The sequence below is a fragment of the Sciurus vulgaris genome (assembly GCF_902686455.1).
Source record: "Sciurus vulgaris genome assembly, chromosome: 17".
Taxonomy (NCBI): domain Eukaryota; kingdom Metazoa; phylum Chordata; class Mammalia; order Rodentia; family Sciuridae; genus Sciurus; species Sciurus vulgaris.
In genome coordinates this window covers 44,264,105-44,286,026 of record NC_136478.1, presented here as the reverse complement: position 1 = coordinate 44,286,026, position 21,922 = coordinate 44,264,105, and the positions used below count along the sequence as shown (strand labels likewise).

The 21,922-nt window shown below is 50.6% G+C and overlaps 1 protein-coding gene across 2 annotated transcripts; it reads right to left on the bottom strand.

Annotated features, from left to right (window-relative positions):
- Nucleotides 1-2,139: 2,139 nt before the first annotated feature.
- LRFN3 (leucine rich repeat and fibronectin type III domain containing 3) lies at nucleotides 2,140-11,832 on the bottom strand. Of its 2 annotated transcripts, XM_079118356.1 has the most exons (3): nucleotides 10,639-11,832; nucleotides 7,832-9,262; nucleotides 2,142-5,547 (listed from the first exon to the last, which is right to left on the bottom strand). In XM_079118356.1, exons 2-3 carry the CDS (start codon nucleotides 9,244-9,246, stop codon nucleotides 5,082-5,084), a joined length of 1,881 nt encoding a protein of 626 aa, XP_078974482.1. In that variant the 5' UTR covers nucleotides 9,247-9,262; nucleotides 10,639-11,832; the 3' UTR covers nucleotides 2,142-5,081. The 2 variants fall into 2 exon arrangements, with proteins under 2 accessions (XP_078974483.1, XP_078974482.1); XM_079118357.1 differs by lacking the exon at nucleotides 10,639-11,832 and having other exon boundaries at nucleotides 2,140-5,547.
- Nucleotides 11,833-21,922: the final 10,090 nt, after the last annotated feature.

Here is a 21,922-nt window from a genome sequence, read left to right as displayed (position 1 = left end):
CCTCTGTGCTCCTCCCCTTACCCCATGGTGAGAATTTTCAAGTGAAAATGAAGCTCTGGGCTCATTCTGTGGCTCTGGGTTCTCCCAAGCTTGTGTCCTGGTGCGTCTGTCATCCAAGCGTTCAGGGTTCTTCATGAGCCTGCCCACACTGACCTCTCCTCCTGCCCCCGACAGGCTGCGGAAGCCTCAGTTTTGTTCTTGGTCATGGGCCTCTATCCTCCCTCCCCCACAGCAGCAAGTGGGTCTTTCTAAAGTGCAAAGTGATGCTCTCCCTCCACTGTATATCACGCCCCTGGCTCCATAGTTCCCTGGGATGGCATCAGGACTCCTTGGCCTGGCCGCTGACTTCTGCCCACCCCTTGAGCTTACCCGTCATGTCTCTTCTCTCACCCTGTGCTCTAGCCACACCAGCTCCAGCCGCTTCTTCAAGTGGACATTCCCCTCTCTTCTCCTCTTGGCTTGACGCATGCTCTCTCCTTAGAAGGCCCTCTCTGCCTTGGTTCTCTTTGTATATCCTTCAAGTGTTCTCCCCTTTAGGCAGGACTGGCTCTGATTTGCAGGGTCTAGTGCAAAATGAAAATGAGAGCTGGGTGTGGAGGTGCACGCCTGTAATCCCAGCGGTTTGGGAGGCTGAGGCAGGAAGGTCACGAGTTCAAAGCTAGCTTCAGCACTTTAGTGAGGTCCTAAGCAATTCAGTGAGACCCTGTCTCAAAATAAAATATAAAAAAAAGGGCTGGGGATGTGGCTCAGTAGTTAAGTGCCCCTGGGTTCAATCCCTGGTACAAAAAGAAAAAAGGAGAGTCTGTGTTCAAAAATTCATGAAGAATTTCAAAATGGTGGCCGCAGGGCCTAAAAGCAAGCTAAGTGTGGAGTGCTGGGTGACTCCATAGGTCACACTGTCGTAAAGCAGACCCTGCCTTCTGGAAATCTTGGATTCTCCCCACCTTCTGTCTTAGGTTCAGTTTGGGGCCCCCTATGGGGGATTCCTGAAGTTCTTGGGTTTCTGTGAAAGCAGACCCCAATTGTTCTTGCTTTGTACTTCACCCCAGCTCCAACTACTCTGGGCTGTCATTAGGGGAGTATCTATTTGCTCCTGTAGAACTGGAATTCTGAGAGAGTAGGGTCTGGGCTATTTGGTCACCACTATGTCCCCAGCATCGGTGCACAGAGACCAGGGCAACACCAAGCATTGATACATAGCATTACTTTCATGAAGCATGGAGGTGGAGGTGTAGATGTCAATGAGGAACTACAGGCAGGAGTCACCAGGTTCCACCCAGAGGACAACTGTCCTCTTCAGGAGCACTCCTAATAGATTCTCCCACATATGAGCCCATGGAGAGAGTTGCAAAAGCTTGGCATTAGTGGAGGCCTTGCCGGGGTCACAAGCATCTCCAGATGTTGAGCACCTGTGCTAGACTTAGCCTCTCCAAGACACATGGGTTGGATCTGGCAGCATGCAGGCTGGGGAGAATTCTGGTATTAGGACTATAGTCATTTCAAAAAAATGCCTCAGTGCGGTGGTGCACACCTGCAATCCCAGCATCTTGGGAGGCTGAGTCAGGAGGACTGCAAGTCTGATGCCAGCCTTAGCAACTTAGGCCCTGTCTCAACAAAATAAATAAATAAATAAAAAAGGACTGGGGATATAGCTCAGTGGTAAAAGCACCCCTGGATTCATCTCTAATACCAAAAAAAAAAAAAAAAAAAAAAAAAAAAAAGGCTCAATAGACTGGAGTTTTGGTCTCCAGATTGTGCAGGGCATTCTCCAAAGCCAGGTAGGGAATGGACAGTAAAAGCTGTACTCCTGAGCTCAGGAAGTTGGGAGGGTTCAGTTGGGAAGGACTGGACAGGCTAAATTGTAACTTTAAATCCTAGACACATGTGCTCATTTGTTCCTGCACAGGAGATGAGGGATGGTCCAAGCATCTTATGGGGAGCAAAGGGAGCCACGTTAGAGGAACCAGCCTGCCCCATACCCTCCCAAACTTGTAATAAGCCATCACTGGGTGTGTGTGTGTTCCCATTCTGGCTGTGCATTCCCTGTGTCCACATCCTCCCAGCCAGACACAGCATCTGCTTTTCAGCCTCCATGCACTGTCTGCCTGGGACTTGGACTTGGAAAATATCCTTCATGCCTGTGCTACAGAGATTAGGGGATGGATCCTGGATATCAGAGAACAGGGTCCTACAGCTCTTTTTGCTGAGTTCTGGGTAGCTGGACAGTAGTGTATTCTGTCCTTTTTTGGGTATGGCTGGAGACCTCTGACAATGCCTCACATCTCTCATTCACTTCAGGCCCCAGTCTGTTCCAGTTACCCTTCTGCCTGGACCATTGCAGTAGTCTCCTCCCTGACTTCCCCTTTACCATCCACATGGAAACAGAGGTGCCACTGGAGCTGTCTTGAGATCAGGGAACACAACTTTCTTCATAGGTCAAAACCCTCCAATGGCTTGTCATGCCACTTATAAAATCCAGACTCCTCCCAGCAGCCTACAGGGTCCTGCATCCTTGTCTCCTGCCCACTCTCTGGCCTCAAAGCTGCGTTACTCCCCTTCCTGCACCCCACGCCAGCCGCCTGGCCTCCTGCTCTCCCTTTGCTCTCCATGCTCCCCTAGTAATGCTCTTCCATCTCTTGCTAGTGAACTCCAACCTGAGCACCCTCCAGGTCTCAGCCAAGGCCTCGCCTCCTCCAGGAAGCCTTCCTCAACCTCTCTTCTTGGGCCAGGTCCCCTGATGATAGTCTCTTGGTTCCATCTCTCTCCTACATGATACCCCTTGTCACCATGGATGCTTTTAACTTGCTTGTGATTATTTAACATTTGTGTTCCCACCAAATGATGAGCTATGTAAGGGAAGGACCTATGCCTCTATTTTTGTTCAGCACTGAGTCCTCAGTGCATTGCACACAGTAGGCACACAGAAAAGGTGGTTCAAATTTAAAAGGAGGGTTCAGGAACAGTGCACTCTGGCTCCCCCTCATGGCAGAAACTGGTATTTTGTAGCTGACAAACAATTCTTTCACTCCCCAGGACCTTGATGACCTTACATGATCCCAGTCAACCAAGGATAACAAACAATAAGAGGAAGGACCTCATAAGAGGAAGAACCTTCTGCTGGGGAACCGGGGAATCAGACAAGGCCCCTGGGACTCAAGTTGCTCCCATGGTTAATGGAATATTATTTCCAAGGCCAAGATCCACCACAAAACTGTTGGAGAATCTAAGATTTGTCATCCCAGCAGGACAAAGTCATGTGACCAGGGCATGAGAATGAATAGTCAGTCCAGTCTTGGGCTCTCTTTACCATGTCCCTCACACCAGCATTACTCCAGAAGGTTGATGGGATGGGCTCTAAGTTTCCTCCACATTCCTGCCTGGACCCTCCATTAGAGAAGTTCAGAAGGTGCTGTTCCTCTGGTTGTCAATCCCATTTCTGGGCATCCAGTGAGGCCTGACATTTCTTAGGCCCAGTGTTTGGTCCTACAAACTACCAGGCCTGGTACCCGAGGGGGCCTATGACAAAGATGGAGTGAGGACCAGATCTGTAAAGACATGTGGCCTTCAGTTCCAGATCAAACTGAACCAGGCTCTAACCCACTGATATGCCCTGTCTACACTTTCTCACCTCCTACTCTCAAATCAGCTGACCGTGGCATGTGCCCCCACTGATTCCTTCCCTACGCTCTTGCTGGTGTCACCTCAGCTTTCACGTTATTAAACACAATAGTTACTTGGGTCTGAACTGCTTAGTTTTTCTTTCCCTGGTCCTTCTGTCTGCTTCTTCTGTATTGTTTTTTAATTTTTTGTTTCCCCCTTAAATATGGTAAGTGATTGGGATTTGGGACATATCCTAGAGGCCATCTCACCCCAAGTGGCCTCAGTTCCCATCTCTGCTGACAAAGCCCTCATTTCTTTCCTTAGCTCCAACCTCAGACCAGGAGTTCTTTGGCATCCTTGATGTTACTCTCTGGACATCCTCTGGATCCCCCACATCCAAGGAACCCACACTGGCCAGAGCATCTTCCCCAGACCTGCCCCTCCTACTGGTCCCACCATCTCCCTTCCTGGATTAGAGCCCAGGGCACTTCCTTTCCCCAAGACCCTCAGCTCTATAACCATCCACTCAGCTTCCTGAATGTCTCTATTACCTACTCCCTTCTCCTTTCCCCCACACCTGCCCTAGTCCAAGTTTGTCCTCACCAACCCATCAGCCTGTTCTGGCTTCCTCCTGGGCTCCTGGCTTCAGTCTCTTCCTCGAGTCCATCTTCCTTAAATAGAAGGATCTTCCTAAAGCCCAAACCTGACCGTATCCCTTCCCTGCATTAAATCCTCCTTGGCTACCCACACCATCAGGCCCCAGTCTGAGCTCTTTGGCCTAGAGGTCCTGAGCCCTGCTCAGCCCTCCTGCCTTCGCTCCACCACAGCACCTACTATACACTAAGCCCTTGCTCATCTGTGCCCTCTGCCTGGAACAGCTTTTCTTCTGTTCTTTGCCCAATTCTTTCTTTCAGATGCCTTTCTCAGAGCACAGGTCTCCTCTTCCAGGAAGCCCTCTCTGACTACATCCCAGGCTGAGCCAGGCACCACTCTGGGCTACACAATCCCCTAGGCTTCCCTCATCACCATACCCCCAGTCTTTCTGGGCTTCCACTGCCTGAAGTTGTTTCTCCCACTGGACTTTATGCTCCCTGAGGGCAGGGCTCAAGGCTTTCAGGTCACTGCAGTGTCATCTAGGTAGACACCCCAGGAATGTCTGTTAACTGAATGAACATCCTCAGTTGCCCCCGACTCCTGCCCCAGGACCTCATGTTGAACTGGGGAGTCTCTCCCCAGAGGAGGTACACCCAGCCCCAGACCCCTGCACATTCCCCCACGCCCCACAGACAGAGACAAAGGGCAAGAGCCCAGGCCCAAGCTTAGAAAAATAGGACTTTCTTGTTGTGCCCCGGTGCCCCGACACCCTCCCCATCAGAGTTTTAAAAACCGTGAGCAATTTGGTGAGTCTGAGGCCAGGTCCGGCGGGGTGTCCAGGTCCTGCTGTCCCTGGAGCCAGAGGAGCCACTGAGGTGGGTGCCCAGCTAGGGTCCCGTGGGTTCATGGCTGGGCCCCCAGGACTCACAGTCCAGCTGGACCACGGTGTGGGCCCTGGGTGCAGAGGGCTCAGGAGCGGGTGCAGTGGGCGTGGGACCCAGGGCGCCGTTGGTCTGGGAGCAAACGCTGCTGACAGGCGCCTGTGTTTTGGCCTTGCCGGGCGGCTGGCCGCCATGCACCTTATAGCGCATAAGCAGCACGAAGATGAAGACCAGTACGGAGGCCACGATGACACCACCCAGCGCGATGATCATTGTGCCGCCTAGGAAGGGTGCATGTGGGGCTCCGCACGGCCGCAACGCAGGCTCGGTGGAGAAGCGGGCACAGCCCACGGGCCGTGTGGCGGTCAGCCCCGTCGCGCTATCCTCGTACACGGCAAGCACGCACAGATCGTAGGTCCGTCCTGACGCCAGGTCAGTCAACAGGAACGAGCGGCTGTCTGCCGGGATCATCCTGGAGGAGCAGGCAGGTGGAGTCAGGTCCCTGGCTACCCAGCACCCACCTTCTGTTCTCCCCCACCCATAGCCCTGCGGGGCTAGATTCCTTCCAGTCTGCTGCCTCATTTCCGTCTAGCCACCAAGTTCCCTCTGGCCAGCATCCCAGTTTCCTTTGGTCTCAGACACCCCTTCAGCCACCTGACTGATGTCCCTCCAGTCTGTTCTCCATTTTCACTCTAGTCCTCCCTCTTGCTTCCCTATACCTGCCACCCCGGAATCCGTTTGCTTTTCCTTTGGGCCCACTTCCCAATTTAACCTCAGCCCACGGCTCCATGTTCCTCCACTCCTGTTTCATGTATTTATACCCTGCTGCCACCCGACTTCCTTCTACCCTGCAGCCCAACTTTCCTCTAGCTTCCCTGCTCAAGTCTGCCCCAATCCTCTGTCTGATTTCACTCTGATCTGACCATAAAAGTTCCTGCCGGTCCTACTGCCAGACACCTCTCCAGCCCAATTTTGTTCTAACCCTGTCTGATTTCCCTCTAACCCAATCCCCTTTCCTTCTAGCCTGCCAGCCAATTTCCCTTTAATCTCATTCCCCCGTCTCCCTCCAGACCCTCACCCAATTTCCCTCTGGTTCCTGTTCAACTTCTCAGCCAGTCTCTGCCTAATTTTCCTTTTCCAGCTGCCTGATTTCCCTCTAGTGTACAGCCAGAATTCTCTTTAATCTTTTAATCTAACTACCTGATTCCCCGGTACCCCTGCTGCCTGATTTCCTCTAAGCTGCCAAAAAATTTCCCCCTAGCCTCATTGCCTTATTATTACTATCATCATATCCGTAGTCTGTTTCCCAGAGAGTCCTGTCATCTGAATCACGGCTGCTGATTTCTTTTTCTCCCTGTTGCCTTATTTCTTTCCAGCTCCATCACTTAACTCCCTTTTATGTCTATTGTTATCCTTACCTTTCCCATTTCCTTTTAACCTTACCACCCAATTCCCTCATATTTCCTGTTGGTGCAGGTACCCTGTTGGAGATTTAACTTGTTTTATTCCTAAACTGCTTTATTCAGAGAGAAACAGGAATCTCCAGGATTGCCAGTGGATGGTGGCCATCCAAAAGACCATTGGTCCCACTAACTGCCAGACAAGGAGGCTAGGACTTGTGTGATTTTTAGTGGGGAGCCCTCTATGGAATCTACTGAGTAAAGGAGTGGAATCAGGAGTGAAAGGAAAACCAAGTGATGATCTCTTGAGGGATGGGTCCCAGAGGCAGGAACGGGGTCCTGGTACTGGGCTCCCACACTGTACAGCTCAGCTCTTGGGAGGCTCCGTGGTTGCAGCCACACCTCGGGACTACACACTTGGCCCAGCCTGGTGGTGAGAACAGGGTGTCATCAACAACTGCTCACGCAAGGTTGGACTTTGGTGAGAGGTGTCAGCAGCCACCACTTTCCACCATATGTCCCAAGTGCTCTCTGGCTTGGGGACAGAAGTTGAAGCACTCCACCTCTTGGAGTCTGTAAACTCCAGGTTCTGTGTTTGCAATCATGGAAGAGAGAAGGGGACCCCCAAGAGTGATAAATAAGATATTTCTGTTCACCCAGAAAGAGCTTGAACTAGGTTTGATTTGACTCAGCAAATCAGAAACTGATATGTCACCATTATCAGAACTCCAGATGAATAGGGTTCACTCTGCATGAACCCAAAGCCTAGTCTCTAACCTCCTCCCCTCAGTTTTCCTTTTCAACTCTGATCTACTTCCTTTGTAACAGGGCTGCCTCATTTCATTTCCCCTGCCATCCCTGCACCTTCCTGCTTGATCTTTTTCTTCCTGCAGTCTGGCTTGTATAAAGCCATCATCTAGGAAACTAGGCTTCTCTCTCTCTCTACCTTTACTGCTGAAATTTGCTTTTATCCCCCTCCCCCACCCCCATTAACGTTTTACTCTGCTGGCCTGATTACTTTTTACTCTTGCTGCCTGATTTCCTTCTGTTGGTTACCATTTACTCTTACGGCCGTATTTCTTTTTACCTCTACAGCCTCATTTCTTTTATCATTACTGCTTGATATTGTTTAGCTCTATAGTCTGATTTATTTTATCCTTATTGCCTGATTTCTTCTTACCACTGCTGCCAGAGTTCTTTTACCATTTCTGCCTCACTGCCAGATTTATTTACCTTTGCCATCTGATTTCCTTTGTGACCTCAGCTGTGCTTCATCTGGGGTATTCATGGGTGTGCCCTCCATCCTCCCCATTCCTCGCTCCCCCACCCAGCTACCCCTCTGCCTGGCCCCTGCACCTGTACACGAGGATGTCATCAGCTGAGCTGTTGTACTGGATCTGGTACATGCGGATGCCTGGGATGGGCCGCTGATCTGGCCACTGGACGAGAGCAGCTGTGGCCCCATGCTCAGTCACTTGGACGCCACGGTCAGTAGGGGGCACGGTGTCAGCCACCTTGGCGGAGGCTGAGGCGGCAGAGGGCGGGGTGAGGGCATCAGGATCCCCGTCCCGCGGGGGGTCACAGCTAGTACTATTGGCTAGCTGTGGAGGTGGTGGGGGACCCACGGTCAGCTCAACAGCAGCGGTGGCCTCACCAGCTGCATTGGCCGCAATGCAGGTGAAGATGCCACCATCGCCTGGCTCGGTGACCAGCAGCTCCAGTGTCCCATTAGGGAAGGCACGGGCACGGCTCGAGTTGCCCAGTAGCCGGCCCTGGGGTGACACCCAGCGCACACGGGGCTCTGGGTCCCCTACTGCCCGGCAGCGCAGAGCAGCTGGTCGACCTGCAGGCACTGCTAGGGGTGGTGAGCGGTGGGTCACCACAGGTGGTTCGCACACAAACTCCTCCTCACCCACAGCCCAGAAGTAGCGGCCCCCCAATGCAGGTGGTGAGGCACAGGCCTCGAGATCGTCTTCCCGAGCCAGCCGCCGCAGCCACACCAGCTCGCAGTTGCAGTGCAGGGGGTTCCCGCCAAAGGCCAACACCAGGGCAGAGGCAGGCGAGCCACGGGGCCGGGCAAGCAGTGGCAGGCGGGAGAAGAGGGGGTCAGGTGGGATGGTGGTCAGGCGGTTGGAGGTCATGTCCAGCCGTGCCAGCTTGTGCAGGCGGGAAAAGGCTCCAGCAGGCACAGAAGCCAGCAAATTATGGTCAAGGCCCAACGTGTTGACATTGCCCAGGCGGCCCAAAGCCTCCCAGGGCAGCTGCTCGAGGTTGTTGTAGGAGAGGTCGAGGTCCTCCAGCGTCTCCGCACAGTCGTCCAGGGCACCAGCTGCCAGGGCTGCCAGCTGGTTGTTGCTCAGGATGAGGTGGCGCAAGTTGACCAGGCCACGCAGCTGTCCCTCGCCCAGCGAGGTCAGCCGGTTGCCATCTAGGTGCAGGGCGCGCAGGGCCCGTAGGTCAGCAAAGGCGCCGGCTGCCACGTGGCGGATGGTGTTACGTGACAGGCTCAGATGCAGCAGGCCTGTCATGTTGGCCAGGTCACGGCGGCGCACGGCAGCGATGAAGTTGTCAGCCAGGCGAAGCTCAGCTGCACGGCGATCCAGCGAGGGTGGCACGAACAGGAGGCCCGCCCCTGGACACAGCACACTTAGGGGCAGTGACTGGGTCTGGCAGCGGCAACGGCGGGGACAAGGGCTGGATGTGGCTGGCTGGGGTGGAGACGAGGCAGGGGCCAGCGGTAGCAGGCACAGGAGCAACGGGAGGACGGCCATCGCGGGTGGGGGTGGCCTGCAGGTAAGAGGGGAGGCATTATGGCAGGCTGAGGCCAGAAGAGTGGCCCCAGAGGGAGAGAAGGTCACCATGGGCTGCAAGCAGCAGATCTGGTCAAAGATACTCAGAGGGAGGAGTGGTCAGACACAGTCCAAAGACAGAGGAGGTGGTCACAGACTCAGATGTGTAGTGGAGGCACAGAGGTAGGAGAAATGAACAAAGATGGTCAGATGGCTAGGAATGGGTAGAGATGATCAAAGAATAGGAGAGCTGGCTAGGATGGGTAGAATGTAAGCCAGAGGGCAGAGATGGTCGACTGCCACTGAGAGAAGAGGTGGTCAGGTGGTAGGGATGGTCAGAAATGGTCAGACATGACCAGAGGGGAGAGGTTGTCAGAGGTGATCAGGATGGTCAGTCTAGGAGAGTTGGTCAAACATGGTCAGAGAAAGAAGTGATCAGATGTGGTCAAAGGCCAGAGAGGTGATCAGAAAGAGGAGAAAGGACAGATATTAGAATCAGTTGGAGACCAGGACAGCCGGCCAGCATGAGGGGTGGTGGTGGGGAGAGGTCATCAGAGGGAGGAAATGGTAGAAATGGTAGAAATAATGGTAGAGATGGTAGAAATAATCAGAGATCAACAATCAAGGGAGATAGAGGGTGAAAGGGGACCAGGAGCGGACCAGGAAAGGCCAGAGATGGTCAGATGGTTGTACACAGAGTTAGAGTTGGGGTGGGTGCAGGGCAGGAGAGATGGTGGAAGATGATCAGAGAGAAGGAAAGTAGAGAGGAAGGATGGGCAGGGCAGCTGGGGAGAAGAGTGGTGGACAGAGATGTCAAACATGGTTGGAGATGGTCACAGACCCAGGATTAGAGCCAGGGGTGGACAGAGAGCAAGAGAGCAGTGGAACATGATTAGAGAGAAGTACAGGGGACAGAGATGTCAAAGATGGTCACTGAATGAAGCAGTAGTCAGAGGTGGCTGGAGAGAGGAGTTGTGGACAGGGCTGTCAAATGTATCAGAGAGGAAAGGTGAACAGTGATGATCACTGAGAAGAGAGGTGGAGAAAGGGACTACAGAGAGTGGGGGTGGACATGAAAGGCAGCTGGAGATGGTCAGACAGGACAGATGGTGAGAAGCCGTAAGGGTGGTGGCATGAGGGACCTGGAGATGCTATCGGCTGGGAATGAGGAGGTCAGAGGGGTAGGGCTGGCCAAGTGTCCTGGGAGTGTTGGAGGGAGAGCAGGAGCTGGAGGTAGACCTGTGAGGAATGAAATGTCTTTTTCCAGGGGAACCCCAAGAGTGCCAAGGGGACCTGGTCCTCACCTACCTCCACCCCAGTCACAAAGCTCCTCCCAAGACCCTCCCCACTATGGAGGTCTCTCAGTGGCCTTACCTGAGCTGGAAGTCACCCCAGGGAGCGGAGTCCTCAGGCTCCAAGGGGGTCAGAGGTCAGGACTCCAGAGGGCGTGTCCGGTCATGCCTTCCCTGTTCCTGAGGTCTCTGGAAGGACTGTTGTGCTTCAGCTCAAATCTGTGGCTATGGAGTCTCCAGATCTTGATACTTAGGATCTCAGATCTCCAAATATTGCATCTCTAGGGTCCAGTTTTAGAGACCCTGGCCCAACTTTAGGTGGTACAGGGTCAGGGTTTCACACCTCCAGTCTTGGGATGCTAAATAAGCCAAATGGGGAAGTTTAGGGTCTAAGTCCCAAGTCCAATCCTGGATTCTGATATTGGGGTTCCGTGTTGTGATACTAGGTTGCTGAGTAAAGACTTGGAGGTCTCTAGCCCCAGATTTCAGCATTCAGGTCTGCAGGAAGGGCTTCAGGCCCAAATTCAGGTTCAGGTGTCTTGGAATCCCAAGGTTCGGATCTGGAATTTGAGGCCTAAATCCCAGGGTTCAGTTCTCAAACTGGGTTCTGGGATATAGATTTTGGAATCCAGTCCCAGATTTCAAGGTGCCAGGCACAGAATTGAGAATTCAGCTCCAGATTTGGGGGCTTATATACCAAATCTTGGGGTCCATGCTCCAATTCATGGGATTCAGTTTCCAAGTCTTGGGGTCCCAGGGACCGCTGTTGGGATTCCAGTTCCAGATATTGGGGTTCAGGGTCCAGGTCTGCGGGTTTCACGGCTGGATCTCGGGGTGCTGGCCCCAGATCAGGGTCCCAGGCTCCAGTTTCCGGATCTCTCCATTCATTCTCGGGGTGAAAGCCCCCGATGTGGGGGTGTGGGCCCAGGGTCTAGGGCGGCAGCGTCGCGGCTTGCTTCCCAGCTTGCAGCGGGGGCTGGCCCAGAGGGAGGGGGTCCGCTGCGGTGGGGAGGGGGGCGGCCCGGCAGCCCCAGGGCCGGGGTGGGGCGAGGCCTGGGCGCGGACGGACGGACTGACAGGGACACGCGGGATGGGGGCACCGCAGCGCGGGCGGGGGCGCAGGGGGGAGGGGCCGCACTCAGAGACCCCTCCCCCGCCGGGGCCGGGGCGGGGGCCGGGCGGGGGCCGGGCAGGCGGGCCGGGTCCAGGAGCTCCCGCGGCCTCCTCGCCGGGAACCCAGGGCCGCGCGCGTGCCCGCGCTTAAAGGCGCAGGCCTCGCGCGCGCCCGCGCTTAAAGGCGTAGGCAGCCCCCCCTTCTCAAAGGCGCGCCCCTGGCCCCACCTCCCATGGAGTCGCCCTAGCACTGCTGGGAGCGAGAATCCCTGGATACAAGGAGACTGAGACCGACACAGAGACTGAGGCAGAGACACAGAACAGAGGTAGAGACAGAAAAAGATGGGCAGGCTTGGATTGAGGAACAGAAACAGAATGAGAGATATAGATAGAAATGCACACGTGTTTCAAGGAGAGATGGAAATACAGAGACAGAAAGAGACTCAGAGAAATAGACAAGAGGCAAGGACAAGTAGAGACAGAGATAGGCATGCACACCCACGCGCAAACCCACAGGCTTTAATATGCAACACTTGGGGGCAACTTGACTGTGAGGATGGGTATGCGTATATGTGCGTTTGGGATTCATTCATAGCCTTGAAGTAGCTCTCCATCCTGGCCATCCATCCAGATCCTGGCAAACACACACACCTGTCTCCTGCCTCTCTATCTCAGCACCATCTCCCTGGAATGTCCTTTCTACAGGTGAAGTGTCCTTTCTCTAGGTGAATTTTCCTTATCTGGGTTCTGCTCAGCAATAGACCTGGCTTTTCAGGCCAGAAGGCCTCCTTGACAAGGCTCCTTTCCCTGGCTGCAAGGAGAAAACTTGGATCCAAGTCTTTGTACTCTGTAGGATTAGGAGTAGACTTCAAGATACACTGAGAAGATGTCCTAGGGAGGAAAGAGAAGATAGGAAATGGTTCAGAGGCAGGGGGTTGGCCAGGTTGGCCCAGAGAAGTGTGTCCACTGTCTTTCCCTTCTCCCTCTCAGGGTCACTACCCAGAAAAGATGCTACCAGGACAGGAAGAGGGGGGAGTCCAAGGATGGCGTCTCAGGAAGAAAGTTGGTTGATGGTCTACAAGGCTGGCAACTTGGTTAGAGCAACTTGAGGGAACTGATCTTGCAGGACCCCTGGTCCAAAGTAGACAGTTTTGGTCTGGGTGGTCTGGGGTAGACATGGCCATACCCTAGAGAACCTGAGTGGTCCTGGAAACCACTTCAGGTATCCCATCTGAGTAGAGGAGTAGAGTGACCTTGGGGGTGGGGTGTAGATGCACATTCACTGTGGCATCCCTCAGCTGCTGAAGGTTTCAGAATAGACTTTTGGCTCCTTGCACTTATGTGTATTGAAAAATTGCAGCTAAAATTAACTCGGCCCTGGGACCCGCCTTTCCAGATCATTAGCAAAGTTCATCATGCTCCTGGCCCAGCACAGCAGATACTGGTCACTCAGAAACTCAGAAAAAGGCTGCAGAAGCTTCAGAGATGCTACAGAGTTAGTGGAACTGGGGAAAAGGGAGGAATAGAGATGGAGGCAATCCTGAGAGCAAGACTGGAGAATTCAGTGGAACTGGCTGATTTCGGGGGTGAGCCCATGAAATAGGGGCAAGGGAAGATTGGGGTAGGGGAGAAAGAAAGCTAGAGGAAGGTGTACTGATGAGGAACAGGTTACCTGCCTGGGCAACTGGAGCTAGAGAACTTTAATTCTGATGGAGAACACATCAGAATTGTCCCCTTAGTCCTCCAGCAAAGTTTAGAGAAGCTGGGGCATTTATCTACCATCTCTTGCCCACCTTGAATGATGATTGTCCCTGTGTGTGTATGGGAGTGGGGAGAAATGGTATTATGACCCATGTGAAATCTGGGAGATGGGAAAGTAGAAAGGGTGCTTTGACCAGTATTCCTTGACATTTAGACAATCAGAATCACCTGGAGGGCTTGTTCGCCATGGGCCTCCAGGCCCCAAGCTCAGAGTTGATTTGGAGTCTGACTCAGTAGGTTTGAGGTGGGACCCAGACATTTGCATTTTTAACAAATTCCAGTGCGATTCAGGGACCCTTCTTTGAGACCCACTGGGCTAAACTGAGGACATCGGCAATGTGCAGGGAACTGTCCATCACAGCTATGCTAAAAGGTGGTGAGTTGAGGAAATGATGTAGCAGTCCAGGTATGTTCCAGAAACAGGGTCAGAGGCACAGACGCTGTCATTAGTTTAGCATTTGTTATGGTTTTTGGCACGTGGTCATGTTAGTTGACACTGCAGTAAAAGTGTGACCAAGGCCCCCTGCCCCGGGTGCTGCCCCCCAGCCTTCCACTGGTGTGCCCCTCTCCAGGCTATTCCAAGTAACAATGCCGTGGTCCCCAGGACCCTCTGACCAGCATCAGGGGGAGTGTTTTCCCTGCCCCTGGCCCATCCCAAGCATCCCTGCTGGGAATAACCATCCTTCTGCCCACACTCCAGGACCTTCCTTCCATTCTGTTTGTGGGGTTTGGAGCCTCCTTGTTCCTTAGTATTGGGAGTAAAATTGAAACCAGGAATTGGCCCCAGAAAAAATAAAATAAAATACAATGGTGACCAAGACAGCTCAGGTCTTGTCTCATTCAGAAGGGAGAGAGTCACATTTCCAGACAGCCCAGGGCGATCAGGGCTGGGATGGGAAGAACACAGGCAAGATAACAAGGGCCGTAATGACAAAGCACAGGCCAGAGTAGCCCAAGCTCTCATGGGGAAAGCAGAGGGCATGGGGCTCCAGAGGCAAATCCATCTCTCCTTCCATCCTGAGCCTAGAAGGCTCCCTGCAATAGGGGACCATCATGCTGAGATGTGAAGGAGAAGTACGCGTGAGACAGCAGGGCAGAGGGCTCCTTATGCGGTGTACACATAGCTCGCCTGTGTCTTCCTGTTATAGCACGTACAGCTTGGGGTCCCTGAGAGCCTGGATAGTGAGTCTGCACATGCTGTAACCCCTCATTAGCTCCGGGAAGGGGATCCTGGTGGGATGGCTGTTTGGGAGACTGCTTAATTGCTGCATTTGCTTAATTGCAACATCTGGAGAAGAGGGCAGAAGCAGCAGAAACAGCCGCAGAAGAAGGAATGAGGTTAAACTGCCTGTGAGCTGAGGAGGCCTTGGGGGGAAGGAGACTGCTCCTGTCCACACACAGCTCAATGCACACAGAATGTCCCCCCATAGACACAGACATGCAGGGGACACACCCATGCTCACACATGCACATTAGGTACTGAGGCTTACTGGAACATATATGTGCAGATACGTGGGCTCATGTTCAGATAGAGAGACATGCACAGACACACGACCTCATACCAGGCATGTGTGTAGAAACACTCTGCACACAGATTCTCTCTTGAACTCCTGCCCCAAAAAACACACGGTTGGGGTTGGGGAGACAGCTCAGTTGGTAAAGTGCTTGCCTTGCAAGCACAAGGCCATGGGTTCGATTCCCAGCACCAAAAAGAAAAAACAAAAAAACAAAAAAAAAAAAAAAAACAAAAAAACAAAGAAACACATGATTCAGGTTTAAACACCCACAGGAAAGAGTACACACACACACACACACACACACACACACACACACACACACGTGAATCCAAATAAATGAAATCAGTCAGTCTGCCAAAAAAGGTCACTTTCTAAGGCCCCTTCCAAGTCAAGGGGCTGTCAGAGCAAGAAGGGAGGAAGTGGTGTCTTCCTATCCCTCACCTAGCACCCACCAGCCCAAGGCCAGCCAGTGGGGTTCACTGGAATTAGCTCAGTTTTGTAATTGGCACATAGATCTGGACTGAGGACTAGGAACTCACTTTCAAGATCAAACCTGAAGGTATCTCCACATGGTGGGATCAAAAGGGGTGGCAGGAAGATGTGTATCCCCATTTCCGGCACCACACTAATCACTCTAAATCACACTAAGGGGTTCTAGGAAGCACCAACTTCTGCAGAGCAACCACGAAGCCCCCATGCATGAGGTTCTGCTTAATACAGTTGGAAGACCTGATGCGACTGTCAGGGTCTGCCTTAATGACTTCCAACTACCAACATGGAAGAAGACTTCCATAAGCACACGGGGAAAAGTTTACATTTGTGCAAAGAATTGGGGGGGGGGATAACTAACAAGCATAGAGACTTTGGGACATTGTACAGACATTCTATATGAAAGCCTGAATGACACAATTGGAAGATTAGAGACTCATTTCACAGACTGACTACTGCTCAAGCTTTATAGACATCAGGAGCCCAGACAGGAAGGGTCAGTGTATTAGTTAATGTAATGCCAGCTGTTATAACAACCCCCTGGATTTCCGTGACTTCATTCAATATTTTATTTCTCATTCACAGGTGTCCTAGTTGGTTGGCAGCTGTCCTTCATTTGGTGATTCACATACCAGACTTGTTAATCTTGTGACATCATTATTTCCCGAGGCTCAGAATTACTAGTTTCCACCTGGCAAAAGGGAGGAGACAGGATGGAGGAGGTTTACCAGCTTCTTAAAAGATTTGTCCAGTGCTCACTTCTGCAGCACATATACTAAAATTGGAAGAGTAGTATGGTCCCTGAACAAGGATAACATGCAAACTCAGGAAGTGTTCTGTATTTTTAAAAAAGGACTTGTCCAATAGTGACCTACAGACATTCCTTCTGTTCATATTTTATTAAAGAGAACTAGTCAGTCATCTGGGATACAAAATGGACTGAGAATATATTCCCATGGCCAGGCAGTTCCATCCACCCACAACCATGCAAAGGGAGTATGGATTATTATGGATTATTAGCTACCAACAGATCCATAACCTTAGGGACAGGCAGTAGGAAGAAGCTGTTGAGTTACCTTCTACCCACTACACCAAATTCTGCTCCAGGGAGAAGTTCCCAATTCCACCCTGACTATCCACCCATTTACCATTCCCCTGCTTTTGGAGTGGGTGACCACAAATTTGACTACTTTGAGGGCAAAGTGAGCCTGGTGTAATAAGTCCAATGAGGTCAGTGTAGGATGATGGCGAGTGACCAGTGCTGTTTCATCAAATATTTACTGAGCCCTCTGTGTGGGAACATGCCCATCAATCAGAACAGTCCTGGCTTTGGATTTGTTTCCCTCATAAGGCAGCAAAGAGAACAGATAATTTCTGAACCTGTGTTTGTCACTGTGATATTCCTTTAGGAACAAGGAGAGGGACAAGAACACTACCTGTTGGTGGTGGTTGTGGATTTCAGGAAAGGGATGAGGGCAACATTCAAGGAGGAGGTCACTTGGACCAAAAGGGAATAGGCCTTTGGGGGCAAGAAGAAAATCTCTTTGTATCACTGGGCAAATCAGAAACTTAATGACTCTAGCTTCTGACACAAACCACTGGTGATTCAAGTACTAATCAGAAATTTGATCCCTGTGAACAGAATCCTGTGATGATTCATGTGCTAATTATAAACCTATTTTGATTGTAAACTTTGTCCTGGAGCAGGTCTAAATCATTAATTTGTGGAAGAATAGCATGGATAATCACCAACTCTAAGAGATTCACACTGTTAATAGCCATTTTCAGTGGATTCGTGTGCTAGTTACCACCTCAAGATTACAGAATAAGATACGCACAGTAAAAGAGAACAGACTTTGCAGCTCAACAGTCTGGGTTCAAATCCCAGCTCTGCCACTGATCCCCGACTAACTCTGGCCGTTATTCCCTTCTCTGGGCCTCCACTTCATTCCTGTAAAGAGGTTTGATAATACCTCAAATGGTGATTGAGAGGATTAAATAAGCTAACACATGTAAAGCGCTGGGAGCTGTACTTGGCACAGGAAAAGAGCTTACTCTACAAGTACTAGCTGTAATAACCACAGTATGCAGCCAACAGTTACTGTCCTGATTTCATTTAATCCTCATAACAGGCCCTCCTCCAGTTTCATTGCTACCATTCTTTCCTGGCATAGGTCTGGGAGCCTCACTCTCTGGAAAGAGGTTCCCAAAGCGACCCTCAGCGTTCCCACCATCGCCCCAACTCCCTCTCGGCACGATTCGCAGATCCTTGCACAACTGCTCGTCCGCCACGTGGGGGTAGCAACACACCGACCAGTAGCTACGTGCGCGGCGCATTGTGGGGCGCGTAGTCTGGCGGGCAGGTTAAGCCGTGGCTCCAGTCTGGCGAGCGAACTTCACTTCCCAGAATGCCACGTGACACCCTCTGCCTCACCTTGCTCTGGAGGTCTGGAGGTGGGGGCCTCGCCCTGTCAGTGCGCGCCTCCAGAGCGGCGCGGGGGTTTATGGGGTGTAGGGACTGGGCTCCACGCCCCGAGGAGGGCGGTGCTGCGCAGGCGCGGGAGATCTGCCGGTCCCACAGGACGTTAGTGGGTAGATAGTAGCAGACGGTGTGGGGCTGCAGCTGTCGGTACTGCAGGCAGAGCAGTCAGGAGAGGCTGCGACGGCCCTTATTCGAGCAAAAGAGTTCACCACCCGCTGCGAATGGACATTCCCCGGAGCCCGCTCAACCACTTTCTCACTGTCCTGCATCTAATCCGTCCCATCAGTTCTCGAGCCTGTTGATGGCATTGGATCTTGATAGGAAAAAAAAAAAAAAAAAAAAAAACCTCTTTTTTTCTTTTTCTTCACAGCCACCTTCCCCCAACTTTAAAATCTTATTATGGTAATGTTCATTCCATACACAAAAATAGAGTCGTATAATGGTCCTCCACGTACCCATCTCCCAGCTTCAATAATTGTCAACATATGGCCAATCTTGTTTTATTTATTCCGCCTCCCCTCGAATTAGTTTAAAGCAAATCCCAGACATCCTATGATTTCATCCATAAATATGTATCTCTAAAATACCCGGTTCTTTATAAAAAAATAGCTATAACATCTTTATCACACCTAAAAACTAACACTAATTCCTTAATAGTACCTAATACCCAATCTGTCTCCAAATTTCCCTGATTGCCTTATAACCGTCTTTTAACTCTTGGCTTGCTTAAATTAGAATCCAAACAAGGTCTGCACATTGTATTTGTTTGGTACTTCTTTAACTTTTATTTGATAACTGTTCCCCCTCCTCATTCATCTTACAGTTGGCTTTGGCTGGTTGCACCTTTTTGTGTCCTTCAATATGTTTTACTGTCCCCTGTATGTCTTGCATACTGGTAGATATAGAGGCTGGGTCAGATTCCGGTTCAATTTTGGGGTAAGAATACTTCATGGGTGACGTTGAGTTCTTCCATCAGGAAGGACATAATGTCTGATTGTCTTTTTGTGTGATGTTAATATCTAGGGTTGGTTTTGAGTCTTGTCAGCCTGACCCATCTGTTGCAAAACCACAGCCAAACTTCAGGAAGGAAGTGTCTACATACTCCATCCTTCTCCTTCTGCTTCACAAAATGAAACCTTTTATTGCTAAAGCTCATTCTTTTTGCTAAATTCAGAGGCAGGTGTCCATCCTCAACTTATGGGTCCTGCAACAATAGCTGATATTCCAGGCTTGTTCAGTGCTGTCCAATATGGTAGCCAGTAGCCACACAGATACTTTTTGAAGACGTGACTAGTCCTGAAATGTGCTACAAGTATAAAATACACACTGAAATTTCAAAGATTTAATACAAAAAATGGAATGTAAAGTGTCTCATGAATAATTTTAAAATATTGATAAGGTTGAAATGATGGCATTTTGGGCATGTTAATATTAATGATTTATTATTAATTAAATACAAGTGTAATATTTTATTAAGATTACTTTCACTTGTTTCTTTTTTATTTATTTATTTATTTATTTATTTTGCATGGGGTGGGGATTGAACCCAGGACCTTGGGCTTGCTAGATAAGCACTCTCTCACTCAGATTTCTTTTGACTTTTTCAATGTAGTTACTAGAAATTTAAAAATCATATGTGTGGCTCTCATTGAATTTTTATCTGAGTATTGTTCTAGGTCAGTTGATTTAAAATGTGACCCCCCAGACCAACAGCATCAGCATCACATGACAACTTTTTAAAAATGTACATCCTCTGTTGCCCTGGATACTGAACTAGCATGTCTGGGGTTGGGACCCAGCAGTCTACATTTTAACAACCCCTCTTAATCTTTCCTGCGTTAAAACTCCTTCCTGGTTTCTGTGATGCAGTACTCTCCCAAACCCCCCTTTTCACTCCTTCACTGTGAACAACTGATCCAAGCACCATTGGCTCCCACCTAGACCACTACACTAGCTTAGAACCTGGCTTCCTTTCCTCTACTCTTGTCCTACTTGGAGTCCTCACACCACAGTTAGGAAGATCTTTCCAAAACATAAATCATATTCCCTCACTTCTCTGTGTAAAGACTTCCAATGGCTTCTCATTGTACTTGGAGTGAAATCCAAACTCCTCCTGAAGTCCCCCTGGCCCTCCATCATGAGGCCACCGAATCTTCCACATCCTCATGTCACCCCACAAGCTCCTTATTGGTCCTTTCATCCTAACCATGCCATTTTTTTTTTTTTTTTGCACCAGGAATTGAACTCAGGGGTGCTTTACCACATCCCCAGACCTTTTTATTTTTTTGTTTCAAGACAGGGTCTCACTAAGTTGCTTAGGGCTTTGTAAGGTGCTGAGACTGGCTTTGAACTTGAGATCCTCCTGCCTCAGCCTCCTGAGTTGTTGGGATTACAGGTATGTGCCATCTTGCCTGACCCATCATGCCAGTCTTCTCACTGTTCCGCACTCACTCCCAGTTCTTTTCTGCTTCAGAGGCTTTGTGATGACCATTCTGTCTTCTGGCAACGTGGTTCTCCCAGAACTTGGCAGGGATGGCTTCCTCTTTTCTTTTGGATCTCAACTCACATGGCTCAATCTCAGAGCTGCCATTGTGCCTCCAACTAAATCTTGACTCCCCTGCACAGGTGTTGTTCACACAACATCACCTCTCTTTCATTCTCTGCATGACTGATACCACATGTCCTTCTTCTTCTCCTTCATTTGTTTGTCTCCCCCACTGTAATTCATGCATATAAGGGCAGGTACTTGTCTCACTCATCACTGGGTCTCCTGTTGTGCCTGGACAGAGTAGAAGCTCAATAAAGGTCTGCTCATTGACCCAGTGACTGAACTATTTCCTGTGCTCCTTCTTAGTCTCTTTGCTGCCACTATCTACTTTGAAGTCAGAGGACCATTGGCATCCACAGTATTTGACTACTGGAACATTTCCCATGATGATCCTGACTTCTGACTTTTGCCACACTGGGATATCTGACCCGGGTGCATCTTCCTGCTTGGACACAGTGGGCTGGAGCCCCTGAACCTGTAAGGACTGAAGAAAATACAGAACTACTCCCTTGTGAGAAGAGAGGGACATTAATACACGAAGGTGGTTATGCAGGGAATGGAGGAGCTGAGGGACCTCCAAGGGAAGGGGCGATCACTTCTACCACCCTTAATTCCTGTAGGGAGGGCTGGGGAGATAGCTCAGTTGGTAGAGTGCTTGTCTTGCAAGCACAAGGCCCTGGGTTCGATCCCCAGCACTGCAAAAAAACCAACAAACAAAAAAAAATAATTCAATTCTTACAGGGGCTCTTTAGCTGGATCAAAGGCTGATTAATAAGACAAAAGCATACAAATTTAATTGCATTTACATGTACCTGGAGATCTTCGAAGACTGTGAAATCCAAAGAAATCAACCAAAGCAAGATGCTCTTATACTTTTAAGACAAAGAACAATAAATCTTAGAGCAGTGACAAGACAAAGGAGGGCAGCTAAAGATGGGAAACTTGGGATGCAAATATATGGGAAGAATTTAGTGGAGCCAGGTTCGCAGATCCCTAGTGCCTGGTTCTGAACTGATGAAAGTTGTCTTCAGCAAAGGAGGATTTATGTCCCGCCTTTAGGCAGACACAAAAAGGACGGAAAGTCCCTCTGCTTTCTAACCTTTTTTCAGCTCAACAATCCTCTATATTTAAGGGAGAAATATTATGGTTTTCTTTGGGCTAAATGGGAGTCAGTGAAGCAATAGGAAGTGAGTAATAGCAGGAAGCTGCTGTAACTGAAGGCTGGAGGAACAAAGAGGAGGTGGTGTTACCAGAGATCAGAGAGGAAGTTACCTAATAGAAGCTGGAAACACAAGGGGATTGTCTGGCCGTCAGGAGCTGGAGCTGTGGACACACCACCAGGAGAAGGGGGAGACTGATTCTAGCCCCTGCCTCCTACCCTCAACTTCTCCTCTGCTTCCCAGAGGTTGAGGGTGAATCCAGATGAAGGGGAGGCCAAAACCTGCAGCCAGAGAAG

Excerpts from the sequence above, each read along its gene's own strand:
- LRFN3 (XM_079118356.1), bottom strand. The coding sequence starts at position 9,246 with ATGGCCGTCCTCCCGTTGCTCCTGTGCCTGCTACCGCTGGCCCCTGCC. Across the intron at positions 5,548-7,831 it reads GATGACATCCTCGTGTACAG|GATGATCCCGGCAGACAGCC; the intron begins GTGCAGGGGCCA and ends CTGCTCCTCCAG.